Source organism: Plasmodium gallinaceum (genome assembly GCF_900005855.1).
Source record: "Plasmodium gallinaceum strain 8A genome assembly, contig: PGAL8A_v1_76, whole genome shotgun sequence".
Lineage (NCBI taxonomy): Eukaryota > Apicomplexa > Aconoidasida > Haemosporida > Plasmodiidae > Plasmodium > Plasmodium gallinaceum.
The window spans coordinates 298,710-312,469 of NW_021628238.1; the positions used below are offsets into that span (position 1 = coordinate 298,710).

Sequence of the window (13,760 nt, forward strand, 5' to 3'; positions counted from 1 at the left end):
AAAAAAAAAAAAAAAGGACATATATATATATATATATATATTTAAAATGCTATATACATGTATATTTTATTTATTGCAAATTTTTTTTAAAAAATATATAACTTTAAAACGTAGTTTATAATTAAGTTCTAATTGTTTTTATATTTAGAAGTGTATAAAAAAAAAATTTTCTTTTTCCTTCATATTATTTTTTAATATCCGTGCACAACTTTTAAGAACTAAGAAAAAAGGAATAAAAAAATTTAATATAAATTAGTTTAATTTTATATAATTAATATAAGTAATTTTTAAAAGCACATTATAGCATAAAAATTTATATGAAATTATACTATAACTTTTTTTTTTTTACGTGTATTAATAAAATTTTATTTTTTGATTTGAATGATTCTATTAGACTTTGTGTAATACTATAAAACAAATAAAAATATTAGATTTGTCAATTTTAATAGATTATAATAATAATTCTCGTAAGAATATATATATATATACATATATATATATTTATATAATACAAGAAAAAAAAAAAAAAAAAATGAATAATAAAGTAAAATCTATATAAATATAAGATAAACAAATATATTTAAAAAATAAAAATATGAAAATAATTTTGATACATAAATAACAATTAGTAATTCTTAAATAATTCAAAAAAAAAAAAAAAATTTGTTTTACTAAGTGAAATACGAGCTATATAAGAAATACTATATATATATATATTATTTTTACAATTGTAAAAAGTATAATATATGAATATATATATATATATATATATATATATATATATATATATTATTTTTATGCATATAAAATAAATTTTTTTTTTTTTTTGGGAAAATAATTGATTTGCATTAATTCATATTTTATTTTGTTTCATCATTCTTTTTGCTTAAATAAAAATATAATAAAAGTCTTAGCATTATATCACTATTTGTTATTAATAGAATATAATATAAAAACTGGTATATGAATAAAGTATTTTTTGTTTTTTCTTTTATAAATATAAAATTATAATATTGAATTAAAACTTTGTAAATATTTTAATATTTTTATAAGTATTATGTTTTTTTATTAGTATTACGTTATTATATTGTTTTTCTAGTTTTTCTCATTTTTTAAGTGTACTACTTCCTATACTTCTTTTTTAATGAATTTTTTTTTCTAACTCTAGTTTATATAGATATGAATATTAAAAGTACAAAAAATAATGAAAATGATAATTTTTGGAAAAATCAGATTAATGAAATATCAAATATGAGTCCAGAAGAATTGAAAATACACCATTTGCCTATATCTAGAATTAAAAAAATTATGAAAGAAGATGATGAGATAAAAAGTAATCAAATGGTTTCTGCAGATACTCCTGTATTATTAGCAAAAGCATGCGAATTATTTATAATGGAGTTAACAAATTATGCATGGAAGCACACAGAGGAAGGTAAAAGAAGAACTTTACAAAGACAAGATGTAGTATCAGCTGCTTGTAAAAATGATACATTTGATTTTTTAATAGATTTAATACCATTGGAAGACAGAATGAAATATGTTAATTTAAATATTAAAGAGAATACTGAAAAAAGCAATCACCTTTCAAATTATGATATGATGCAACAATATTATAGTTTTTATTCTTCATGTAATGATAAAAATACTATGAATACACAAATTAGTAACAATTTTAATAATAATAATAATAATAATAATAATAATAATAATAATAATACAAATGACATAAATTCTATTTATAAAACTAATAATAATGATACTGCGTTAAATCCTTCTCTCAATCTACCAAATAATTTATTTTTGAATTTAAATCAAAATAGATATTTTGGTAAAGAAAATTCTAATTCTAATAATAATAATAATAATATTTCAACAGGTGAACATTTTATTAATAATAACATGGATAATATCAATTTAAATAACTATCCAATTAATAATAAACCAAGACAATATAAGCAGGATCATTTTAATAATATATTAAATGATTCCAATAATAATAATAATAATAATAATAATGACATACATCATAATATTCAAGCAAATACCTCTAGTAATATTCAGAATAATATGCAAAATAATGATTTTATTAATTCTCGTATTCCAGTTCAACACATTCAACAATTAAGAAGTAATTTTTCATATCCATTGCACTCAAACATTCCCATACAAAATCATAATATTTCTTCCAATATAAACTCAAGTATACATTTGCCACCTTTACACAATGGAATAAATAATGACATAAAAAAGCAAAAATTGCATCAAGGTCATCAGTCAATACAAGATATGCATATTTATGATATGAATTCCAGTTTTCAGGGATATTCATCAATAAAACCAGAAGATAAATCAGTAAATGATATAAAATCACAACAGAGTTATTTATATAATTATCAAAATGGAAATAAGAAAATAAATAATAATTTAATTAAAAATTTATCAAACAATAATTTAAACGATGGAAGTTCAAGAAACACATCTTCTTGTTCTTCTATCGATTTGAAAAATAATGTGGGTAATGAGTTATCAGGGAATTTAGCTCGTAAGGTTTCGAATGAAATGAAAAATAATTTTAACCAAAGTAAAAATTCACAAAATACTATTATTAAGCAAAATAATATTATTTTAAATGATTTTAGTACTATTACTAATACTATACAAGGAAATTTAAAAAATGATATAATAAATTCCATATCTAATAAATCAAGTGTAGAATTAAATAAAGACCTATTAAGTAACTATTTTAAACTTAATAATAAGAATTCTAATAATAATAATAATAGTAATAATTCTAAATTAGATAATGTACAATCAAATAATAATCGCATAAATAATAATCATTTAAGTAATAATAGCACAATGAATAGCCATATGAATAATTCATTAAATAACCACATAAATGATCATTTAAATAATAAAATAAATAATCAATTAAAAAATCAATTTAATAATCAAATGGTTATTCAACCAAATAATCAAATGGCAAATTCTATGAATAAACAGTTAAATTCCTTAATGAATGATACTACATTAAATAGTTTAAATGATAATATTTTAAACGATATAATGAACAATTCAGATAATAATATGACGAAAAATCCATCTATAAATGTAATTAATCAAAATTTAGATAATAACATTGTACACACTCATTTAAGCAATATTATATCCAATATGAAACCAAATTTGCAGCAAAATTTGAAAGTTAATATTCCTTCCAATATGTATATTAATTCTAACTCCCAAAGTTTGTCTCTTCCTTCTCATCATCAATATGTTATACCGGATAATAATTATTTATGTAATTTTAATCCGAAACAATATCATAACAATAAAGTAAGAAAAAAGAAAAGAATATATATATATATATATATATATATATACATACTTACAGACATATAGATAATGAGAAAGAAAGATATATTTTTATTATAAATATATTTACATATAATGTAAAACATTATTTTCACTTTTTTTTTTTTTTTTTTTTTTAGATCATGAATGAAACTTTAACAGAAAATTTTTAAAATTTGTGTAAAACACAACATTAAATTATTTGTTGAAATATTATTATACATATATTTTTTGAATATAATTATATAAATGCTTAATCCTAAACTGTTAATTTTCTTTTTTTTTTTTATAAATGTTAATTATTAGGAGAAAGTAAAGCAATTTAGATTAAGTCATCATTTAAAATAAGTTTAATATTTATCTTTTATTTTATTTTTATGATTAAAATTTATTGTTTTTTTTTTTTTTTTTTTTTTCTTTTTCTAACATATAATATTTTGGTTTCAACATTTGTGCAAAATACTCAAGAAAGAATTATTTCTTATAAAAAATACATATTTTATAAAATATATATTTCTTTTTTTTTTTTTTTTTTTTTGTTGTTGTACTTCATATATTTCACTTGTTAATTTTTAAATTATAAAATATAAATTCATTCTTCTCAAATTTTTAAATTGTTTATTAAAATAAAGAAAAAAATGCAAAGCGGGAAGCAGCAAGTAAAAAAGTTTTTTTGAATATGCTTTTTTTCAACCCTTCCATTAAGTTTTTTATATGTATTTTTAAACTTTTTTTATATGAATTAACACATTTCCATTATAAATTTCTTTAAATATGAACTTTAAAAAAAAAAAAAATATCTTTTTAATAAGTATTTACTTCAATACATTTCATTTAGAGAATGATAAATGTTATAGGAGCTTTCTATAAATTATATAAAAGTAATTTTATATATTATCGTTAAAAAGTTGTAGATATTACATATTTTTATGAATTCAAGTCAAATAAAAATTTGATTGACAAGAAAAAAAAAAAGAAAGAAAAAAAAAAAACAATAATATAAAATCGGATATGCTAACTTTAAATAAATTTTAATTCATATTATACAAGTATATGCAAAAATGAATAAAAAATATTGTTTTATAGTAATATAACATTTTATATTTTATGAGTAACTAATTAGTATAAATTGATATCTTTATAATTTATTATTATAATTTTTTTCCTTAATCTTCTTTTTGTTCACTTTGAGGAATATATCCAATACTTTCATAGTATTTTTGCATATAACTATGAGAATTTTTTTCGTAATTAGGATTATCAACATTATATTTTGGAACTTCAAGAAAAAATGGGAATCTTCCATAAAATGGAGTTCTTTTGGGTCTAAAACACCATGGATCTACATCTTGATAATCTGGCTCATTATCAATAAGTGCACTTTTAAAGGATTGACTAAAATTTCTTAACCAATGATTAAAATAAGGTAGCGAATATGCATGATGCTGATATCTATCTATTATATTTCTTCTTTTATCTTGCCTTCTAAAATGTACATCAGGATTAAATAACAAATGTCGTAATAAAACTGATATGGATATTGCTACTGCATAGTATGAAATAAAATAATAATTATATTGGCTTGGATCATTAAACCAATTATTATAACTTTTTTTAAAAAAATATCTTAATAACTTATTATCTGTATAACATCCATTAAAATTACGAAAAAAATTAAAATAGTGTTGCGCATTTTCAAATATAAACATTTTTAATAAAAAAAATTCATATAAAAAAAATAGCTATACCATAATTTATAAAAAATTCAAGATAATTTTACTTTACAATTAAAAAAAAAAAAAAAAAAAAACAATAATTATATACTAATAAATTTTTTTTTTTTCTTTTTTTACATTTTTTTTTTTTTTTTTTCTATGCACAATTTTATATATATTTCTTTTTTTTTTGAGATATTGCTTAAATTATACATTGTTCAAATAATTTTTTTTATAAAATAAAATTTAGATAACTTTTTTTCATTATGAAATAATAAAAAAAAGAAAAAAATACAAAGCTTTACAATTAATATTTTTTTATTATGCTTATTTTATTTTTTTTATTAATAACAGTTTTGTATATATATATATATATAAATTTAAGTAATTGATATTTATTTTATTTTATTTTATTTTTTTTTTTTTTTTGTACTATCTATTATTGCACATTTTAATAATGTGGAGTATATTATTGCCAGTTTAATAAAAAATTAATATGAATTTTTATAATCATATTTAATATTAATAATAAAAAAATTTATCATATATGAAATATATATATATATATATTTATTTCAAATGAAAAAAATAAAGAACAAAAACACTTTATTTTTAGAATTAATATAATTTTAAAAAAAATTGTATGTTAATATTTTGTAGATAATATATTTTTTTATAATTTCTTTTTTTTTTTTTTAAAAAAATCTTCTAAATATTTTAGATTTAAATCATTGTAACAATTAAATGCAACAAGCATGAAATAATGATTTTGCAACAAACGCCATTCTTCAAACTCATCAAACATTTCAATTTTTTCAATTTTCTTTTTTTCTTCATTACATATATGATAATCATATATTTCATTCATGTCGTTTATATACACATTAGACCAACCTAATGATTTAAATCTCTTTAATTGTAAGTCTAAATTATTGTATTTATAAATACTTTTTAGGCTTATACCTCTAGAACAAAAATTGTCAATCATAATTTTACCAAATGCTGTGTTTGGATTAACCTTAAAAAGGGGAGAAAAAAAAAAAAAAAAAAAAATTATATATTCTTCAATTAAAATAAATTAAAATAGAAAAAACTTAAAAAAAAAAAAAAAAAAGAATTTACTTGCTCATATACAATTATACAAGAAGTATTTTTCATAAGTTCGCTTAATTTTTTTATTAAAATATCGCTACTTTCTATTTCTAAATATATAAGAACACATTCACATATAAAAAGAGTAGGTAAATTAAAATCAAAAGAATTGTTTTGTAAGTTTTTTTCAAAAGAATTCCAATCATTTAAATCAGAATAAAGCATTTTGTAATTTACACAATTAATGAAATCTTTTTTTTCTTCTTCAATGTTTTCATCATATATTAAAAAATTTTTCAATAATGTAACATCATTTATTATACGCGTTTTTTCAGATAATATCTCGTTAAAATCTATCTCATAATATTTAACATTTTTATATCTTTCCTATTTATAAATAAAAAACAAAATTAACTTTATTTCATGAAATTTTTTTTTAAAAATTATTTATTTTTTTTTATGGTATTTTTTTACAGATAGCCAAAAAAATGTAGTGTCTAAACCAGCTCCAATGTTTACTATTTGAATGTAATTTGTCTACAAAAAAAAAAAAAAAAAAAAAAAAAATACATACATGGTACATATATTTATGATATAATTAAAGAAAGTTTTAATATTTTTATAGAGATAATTGCTTTCTCTATAATTACATTATCTAATGATTTCATAAAAAGTTCAATATATTGCCTTAATGCTACAACTCTAGAATAATAACCTTTTATCAAAAAAAAAAAAAAATAAAATAAAATAAAATAACTATATGAATCCTTAAAATAAAAATAGAATTTAAATTAACTACATTAAAATTATAAATAGTAATAATAAATTTAAATATATATATACATGTGAATGATTTTTCAAATGTTTTTATTAATAAAATTGTTCTATGTGTAAACCTCTATTTATTAATGGACTTCTTTTTTCTATTTTTTTAACAAAATACTTCAAAAAAGGATCATAATAATAACCTAATTGAACTGCAGATCTAATAATGGGAAATTTACGAAAAAATTATAAATAAAAATATATATTATTCACTAAAAATTTTAAATCGTTTTTTTTCATTTTTTTTTTTTTTTTTTTTTAAAGTAACAATTTACTGCTAGCTGCCTCGTAAGTTGTTTTCTGTACTTTAGTTTTAGATGAATTCATGATACTCATATTTTAGTAACTCTTTTTATTTTAATAAAAAAAATTTTAAATGTAATAGCATTTTTTTAAATGAATATTTGGAATTCGTATTAGTCATTTAATACAATTTCATATATTTTAATATAAATGACTTGTAAACAAATCTAGAATTTTTTTTTTTTTTTCTAAAATAAATATAAATAGATTTATGATATTATTCTTAATGAATTTATCTAATTGATAGCTTTTAGAAAATATATAAAAAACTAAAAAGTGATACACATATGTTTAATAAAATTCTGCAACTTTAAAAGATTTATAACTCCTTTTAACTCTTACTAATTTTTTTTTAGTTCATTGAAATAAATACAATATCTCTACATATAAATAATATTTTTTGTGAAGAATTTATATCATTATTCTTCTAACAATTTCAATATATATATTTAATAAAAGAGAAAATAAACTTTTCATAATATAAATATTTTTACACTAGAAACATTGTAAATAATGATGATATTGCAATATAATTTATTTTTACATTACGAATATTTTCATATACAACTTTCTCTTTTTTTTTTAAATAAAAATTAATTTGTTAAAAATGTACATATATAAAAAAAAAAAAAAAAAAAAAATTAAAAAGAAAAATAAATTAAAGAAATAAGGAAATAATAAAAAAAATCTTCTTAATAAAATTAACAAAAAGAATAATTTACGTGCTTACGACTATGTATATATATTTTTTTTATTTACAGTAATTAGGAAAAAATTATAAAAGAAAATAAAAAATTATATACACCCTACATTATATCTTTAAATTACGAAAATAACTTTATATATTAAATAAAACATACAACAATAAAGTAATTACAATCTTGATATATGAAAATATAATAGTATGATTTCTTATTTTTCTTATTTCCTTTTTTTTTCAGCTTTCAGTCCCAATTTTTTGTAAGTTTAAATTATTGTTTTCATAAATCATTTCCTCTCAAAACCATTATTATTACTTATATATGTATGTTTCCTAAATTCTATTAAATTTTTCTATAAATTATTTTATGTATACCTATTTTTATTTAATTTACCTCTTTTTTTTTCTTTTTCTTTTTAGTTTCTTATAATTTAAATAAATTTATAATATAATTTCCTTATTAATTTTTAAATATATATTTTTTTTCTTTTTATAATAAATTATATAAGTTTTCTTATTATATATTTCTTTATTAAAGATACATTTTAATTAACACACAAATGATAATAAAAAAGAGAAAGAATTATTAAAATAAAAATTCAGTAGAAGGAATTAAGTTTTTGTATTATTTTATCATACAAATTATACACATAAATTATTTTTACTATTGTAGATCACTTCCTTTTTTTTTTTTTTTTTTTTTTTTTTTTTTCTTTGTTACTTTGGATTATTTATATTTTATAAGATATTCATAGAAATGAACATGCACATATATTTTGCTAATTTTTATTTTTTTTTTTTAAACTTAAAAGAAAAAACAAAAGAGTAAATGACTGTTATTTCTTTTTATTATTGAATCTACAAAAATATAAGGAAAAATTATTTTTATTATTTAAAAGATTTAAAAAACATGTCTCAGGGTTTATTTTAAACATTGTTTACTTTTATTTTTTTATTAATTTTTTTTTTTTTCATGGAGTACATATGAAGAATAAGTGGCATAAAACAAAAAAGTAAGACATCTTAAATAATTTGTAAAAAAAATAATTTCTTTTTCTTTTCTTTTTCTTTTTCTTCTTTTTCTTTTTTTCCTTTTTTCTTTTTCTTTTTCTTTTTTTCCTTTTTTCTTTTTCTTTTTTCCCCTTTTTTTTCTTTTTCTTTATTATCTTTTTTCTTTTTCCTTCTTACCTTTTCTTTTTTTCTTTATTAATTATTCTCTTTTCCCCCTTTTCCTTATTTTTTCTTTTTCGTATTATTTTTTTTTTTACATATCCTTTTTTAACATTCATGTGCTTAATACTTTTACGTGTATTTGCCCTTTTTTAATATATATATATATTTATATAATTTATTATTTTTATTTTATTTTTTTTTCAAATAAGAGAAAAATTTTTATTTAAATAAATTCATTTATATGTTTAAAATATTATAAATTTTTTTTTTAATTCGTAATTTTTTTTTTTTTTTAATATTAAAATTTTTTGTTTTAAAATTATGTCATAAAGAAAAAAAATATATATATATATAATTTTTTTATTTTATAATTGATTCATTATTCTTTTAGTTATTACAGTAATTTTATTTTATATATATATATATATATATATTTATATATATGTATATATGTAAAATACTTTAAATTGTTTAATTAAATATAGTAATATTATTTATGGGGTATATTTAAATATATTAATATATATATTTAAATAAAAAGAGTTATATAAATATTTCTTTAAGAAAAAAATTAATAGAAAAGAAATTAATTATAAATAAAAAAAAAAAAAATAAATAAATAAATTAAAATAAAAAGGAAAAAGAAAAGGAAAAGAAAAAAAATGAAACTTTTAAAAGTGATCCCAGAAAAAAACATAGAATTTCCTCTTGTTCATTTTCAAGCCGTTACGCAAATAGTGAAATTAGAAAATATAAGTGAAAAAAAAGTGGCATTTAAAATAAAAACAACTGCTCCCAATAATTATTTAGTTCGACCATCTTTTGGATTAATTAATGTAAAAGAAACTGTAGAAATTCAAATTATTTTACAGCCATTATCAGATAAAGATAATATATCCAATGATAAATTTCAAGTTCAATGTTTGAATGTTGAAGATGATACAACTGTAGATAAACAATTTTGGGTTACTGTTAATAAAAATGAGATACAAGATCACAAACTTATAGTAGTATTAAATGATGAAAATTCAAATAAATTAACTCATTCATGTTTACCCTCTAATAATATACCTCTTACAGAAATGAATAATAAAAATTCTCAAAATTTAAATTACACGGATAATAATAACATAAATCAAGAGGATACCAATTTAAGTGAAGGTATAAAAAATAAAAATATATATGTATGCATATATATATATATATATATAAACTTATTTTTATTTTTCTTCTTTTTTCTCAAAATAAAATATTATATTTCTTTTCTTTTTTTTTTTTTTTTTTTTCAACAGGTTTAAAAGGAGGTTTGCCAGGTATGCAACGAAAATACCATGAGCTTTTAAATTATTGTGTATTCGTTGATAAACAAAAGGCAGCATTAGAAAAAGAAAATGAAAGTTTAAAAAATCAATTAAAAGCATTAAATAGTAATTATAATAAGTTTTTTATTGATAATAAATATATACCTATAATAATTGTTATATTAGCCATTGTTACGAAATACTTAGGATATTGGTAAAATAATTTTTAAGAAAAGGTGATACATATATATATATATATATATATTTTTGTAGTACTTACAAAAAAATAAATTTATGTTGATTGAATAAAAGAATTGCATTTATAACAATAATAATAATATAACAATAATAGTTACAACTGTAGTAGAAACATTAAGAACAGTGGTGTTAATAATATAGATCGATTTTTATATTTTGTTAACAATTATTAAAAATATTTATTATTTTCATTATTTTTTAAAAAATTAAAGTAATCCTTAAACAATGAATGTTAATAAAATGAGAAATATTTTATAAATATTTAAAAAGAAAAAAAAAAAAAAAAAGAGAAAAAATACATTTATATTTTTATTTAATTTTTTTTTATTTTTTTCATCTATTTATATAATTTATATTCTTTATTTTTCCTTTTTTAATATAGCATACACTTTTTTTATAATTCTATTAATTTTTCTTTTTTATATATTATTAATTTAAATTTTTTTTTTTTTTTTTTTTTTTTGCTTATTTTATTATTTAATATTTATATATTATTATTTTATTTATTTTAAATATATAAAATAATGATAATAAATAAATTTTTTTTTCTTAAAAAAAAAAAAGATGTAAAAATAGGCAAAATTTTTAAATGTAGATGTTCTACATTTTTATGAACACCCTTACTATATATATTTGATAACATGCAAAATATATATGTTTTTTTGTTTTTGAAATATTACACAACTATTAAAATTACAATCTAAAAATATTTATAAAATAAAAAAAAAAAAAAAAATTTAGTTATTTATGTGTGTGAATAATTATCGTGTATATGCCACCATTTAAAACAATTTACGTAAAATTATTTTTAAGACAATCACCTAATTCTATGAAAAATATTAATGTATAAATTTCTTTTTCATTTATATAAAAAAATATAATTAAGTATAAATTAATAAATATATATTTTTAAACTTATATATTCTGCTTTTTTCTAAATTCATTTTTAAGACATATGCAGTGTGTCCATTATATAAAGAATAGTATAATGTAAGGAAAACATATTATACTGTTTTATTATAAATTTTAAAATTTTTATATTATAAATAGCGAATTTTTAAAATTATTCATAATGATATAACTTTATAGATTTTTCATCGGAATATAATTAAATTATAAAAACATTCATTATATTTTAAAAAAAATTGAAAATTTTTAAAATGAATTGTATTAAAGTTTAAATAAATTAAAAGGATCATTTTATTATACTTTTTATGAAGAAAACATATTATATATATAAATATATATAGAGAGATTTATTATAACAGTAAATCTTTAACTTATTAAATAAAATTATATATGAAATATAAAAAAAATAAAAAAAAATGTTACATGGAATATAAAATAATAAGATATAAAGATATAATGTTATAATTAAAAAAAAAAAAGAAAAAAAAAAACTCTAATATTATATTGTTAAAAAATTCACGAAATAATTTTAATAATTAAAAATAAAAAAAAAAAAAATTCTACTTATATATGATGTCTTGGAATTAATGTATTTTTTATTATATTTTATTTTATATATATATTTTTTTTTTACTATTTAATGTAATAAATATTATATTTTTATATTAATATTTATGAATCTTAAATATATCATATATATATATAAATATTTATTATATATAATTATAAATTTATTATTTTTTTTTTTTTTGAGAAATATAATATAAGCAAAATAAATTAATTTTAAAAATTTTACAAAAATTTTCAAAATTTTTATATTAGGATTATTTGAAAATGAGTAGAAAATATTTTGTAGCTGCAAATTGGAAATGTAATGGAACTCAAAAGAGTATAAAAGCATTAATAGAAAATTTTAACAAATTGAATTTTGACCCAAATAAAATAGGTACAAATTCTTATATACAAATAATTATGTGAAATTAATAAAGTAAAAAGAATAATAAAATTTTCTTATGTTGTTAATATAATATATATTTACTCCTTAAAAACAACAAAAATAAGAAATTAATGTATTATAATATTATATATGTATCATTTAATAATTCTCATAAATGCTCTAATTTAAAAAAAGAAAGTACAAAAATAATTAAATATATAAGTAATGTATAAGGCATCTATATATTATTAACTGTTATGTTTACTTAATATTTACATGTTTGAAATATTTAAATTGATTATAAAACAAATGCAAATTTTTAAAATTTTTTAGATGTGGTTATATTTCCTGTATCTGTTCATTATGAATATACTAGAAAATTGTTAGATAAAAAATTTTCCATGGGTATACAAAATACATCAAAGTATGGTAATGGGTCATACACAGGTGAAATAAGTGCAGAAATAGCAAAAGATATGAATGTAGAGTATGTAATAATTGGACATTTTGAAAGAAGAAAATATTTTTTTGAAAAAGATGAGGATGTTAGAGAAAAGTTACAACAATGTTTAAAAAATAATTTAAAAGCAGTTGTATGTTTTGGTGAATCACTAGAAGAAAGAGAACAAAACAAAACTATTGATGTAATAAAAACACAAGTAAAAGCTTTTATAGATTTAATTCAAAATTTTGATAATGTAATATTAGCATATGAGCCATTATGGGCTATAGGAACAGGAAAAACAGCAACACCTGAACAAGCTCAGAATGTTCATAAGGAAATTAGAAATATTGTAAAAGAAAACTGTGGAGAAAAGCAATCAAAACAGATAAGAATTTTATATGGAGGAAGTGTAAATACAGAAAATTGTGCTTCCTTAATTAAACAAGAAGATATAGATGGATTCTTAGTAGGTAATGCTTCCTTAAAAGATACGTTTGTTGATATTATTAAAAGTGCCTTATAAAAAAAAAAAAAAAAAAAAATGAACAAAATAGAAAAGTAATACTTTATTTAACAATAATCTACACCATATATTGTACTTTGATTTCCAAATAAGCCATATGTATATTTTTTTTTTTTTTTTTTTTTTTTTTTTTTGCGCTCATATCCTGTTCTTAATATTCACATAATTGTACTAATTATTTATCATTTATTCAGTTAATGTGTTTTCTTTTTTATTCTTTTT

The 13,760-nt window shown here is 16.9% G+C and overlaps 5 protein-coding genes across 5 annotated transcripts; 3 read left to right on the forward strand and 2 right to left on the reverse strand.

Moving 5' to 3' along the window:
• Positions 1-1,179: 1,179 nt before the first annotated feature.
• PGAL8A_00198700 (CCAAT-binding transcription factor, putative) lies at positions 1,180-3,530 on the forward strand (the record flags this gene model as incomplete). Its single annotated transcript, XM_028670676.1, has 2 exons — positions 1,180-3,339; positions 3,498-3,530. 2 exons carry the CDS (start codon positions 1,180-1,182, stop codon positions 3,528-3,530), a joined length of 2,193 nt encoding a protein of 730 aa, XP_028527405.1.
• Positions 3,531-4,523: 993 nt separating this feature from the next.
• PGAL8A_00198800 (conserved Plasmodium protein, unknown function) lies at positions 4,524-5,066 on the reverse strand (the record flags this gene model as incomplete). Its single annotated transcript, XM_028670678.1, has 1 exon — positions 4,524-5,066. One exon carries the CDS (start codon positions 5,064-5,066, stop codon positions 4,524-4,526), a length of 543 nt encoding a protein of 180 aa, XP_028527406.1.
• Positions 5,067-5,745: 679 nt separating this feature from the next.
• On the reverse strand, positions 5,746-7,325 carry PGAL8A_00198900 (leucine carboxyl methyltransferase, putative; the record flags this gene model as incomplete). Its single annotated transcript, XM_028670679.1, has 6 exons — positions 5,746-6,090; positions 6,195-6,551; positions 6,639-6,701; positions 6,815-6,879; positions 7,061-7,149; positions 7,258-7,325. 6 exons carry the CDS (start codon positions 7,323-7,325, stop codon positions 5,746-5,748), a joined length of 987 nt encoding a protein of 328 aa, XP_028527407.1.
• Positions 7,326-9,827: 2,502 nt separating this feature from the next.
• On the forward strand, positions 9,828-10,684 carry PGAL8A_00199000 (vesicle-associated membrane protein, putative; the record flags this gene model as incomplete). The annotated part of the gene is made up of 2 exons (XM_028670680.1): positions 9,828-10,326; positions 10,458-10,684. 2 exons carry the CDS (start codon positions 9,828-9,830, stop codon positions 10,682-10,684), a joined length of 726 nt encoding a protein of 241 aa, XP_028527408.1.
• Positions 10,685-12,467: 1,783 nt separating this feature from the next.
• PGAL8A_00199100 (triosephosphate isomerase, putative) lies at positions 12,468-13,538 on the forward strand (the record flags this gene model as incomplete). Its single annotated transcript, XM_028670681.1, has 2 exons — positions 12,468-12,579; positions 12,904-13,538. The coding sequence occupies 2 exons, from the start codon at positions 12,468-12,470 to the stop codon at positions 13,536-13,538; spliced, it is 747 nt and encodes a 248-aa protein (XP_028527409.1).
• Between the last annotated feature and the right edge of the window lie 222 nt (positions 13,539-13,760).